This window comes from Sphaeroforma arctica (genome assembly GCF_001186125.1).
Source record: "Sphaeroforma arctica JP610 unplaced genomic scaffold supercont1.10146, whole genome shotgun sequence".
NCBI lineage: Eukaryota > Ichthyosporea > Ichthyophonida > Sphaeroforma > Sphaeroforma arctica.
This window is the reverse complement of record NW_014030412.1, coordinates 1-978: the sequence shown is the minus strand read 5'-3', so window position 1 is coordinate 978 and position 978 is coordinate 1. Positions and strand designations below refer to the sequence as shown.

The 978-nt window shown below is 36.3% G+C and overlaps 1 protein-coding gene across 1 annotated transcript; it reads left to right on the top strand.

The window, feature by feature from the left end:
* Nucleotides 1–627: 627 nt before the first annotated feature.
* Nucleotides 628–816, top strand: SARC_17247 (hypothetical protein; the record flags this gene model as incomplete). The annotated part of the gene is made up of 1 exon (XM_014288658.1): nucleotides 628–816. A coding segment is annotated over one exon (189 nt), but the record flags the coding sequence as incomplete, so codon positions are not given.
* Nucleotides 817–978: the final 162 nt, after the last annotated feature.

The window sequence follows — 978 nt, the reverse complement described above, 5'->3', positions numbered from 1 at the left end:
TATATATATATACATGTATATATATATATATGTCCTGACAAGTCCTCGATTGCGTATAACCTACCGTATGTTGGTTTCCCCATTAGCAATCGGGCACGGGACGTTCACCGCTGGTGTTGTGGGGAGTGCGCATACCGATTGCCCAGGAATAGCGCCTGATGCTGAGCTGTACGTGTTTAAGGTCTTCTCCTCGGAACAGGTAGACATATATAGGGTAACTTTCGGGTGTGCAATAGTCTCGGAAGTCATAATATATACCAGAGAATCAATAGGGTTGTTTTCCATCAGAACGTGCCCAACTGGAGTTTTTTTAGCAACCTTCAACCGTGTACTTCATCTAGATCGGAACGTTTTTCAGTTTGACATTTATACACAGGATTCGGTCTATTGCACCAGAAAACTGGCCCATCGGCGGTGTTGAGTACATTCAACCATGCTCTGCAACGAAATTTGTACTTTTGCTATTTGTATGTCAATATACTCACCCTAACATCCGCCGTTTATCCTTCCAGAAAACAAGCACGTTGTTGAATACGTATGCATTCAACCTTGTGAAGCACTTAAATCCAGTATACACAGAGTCGTTACTAATAAACTCAAAAAAAAACTTGGTTTCCATTTTGCCAGAAAACCTGCACATCGTGGTTTTTGGATGCCTTCAACCACGCACTGCACCTGAACTTAGATGTGCTGAATCTCAGTATCGGTGGACCCGATTTTTTGGACGCGCCTTTTGTCGACAAGATTCATCAACTCACGGCACAGGGGGTGGTAGTGATATCAGCAGTGGGCAATAAAGGGCCTGTATATGGGTAAGTATATATATTTATAATATATATATATATATTATATATATATATATATATATATATATATATATATATATATATATATATATATATATATATATATATATATATATATATATATATATATATATATATATATATATATATATATATATATATATATATATAT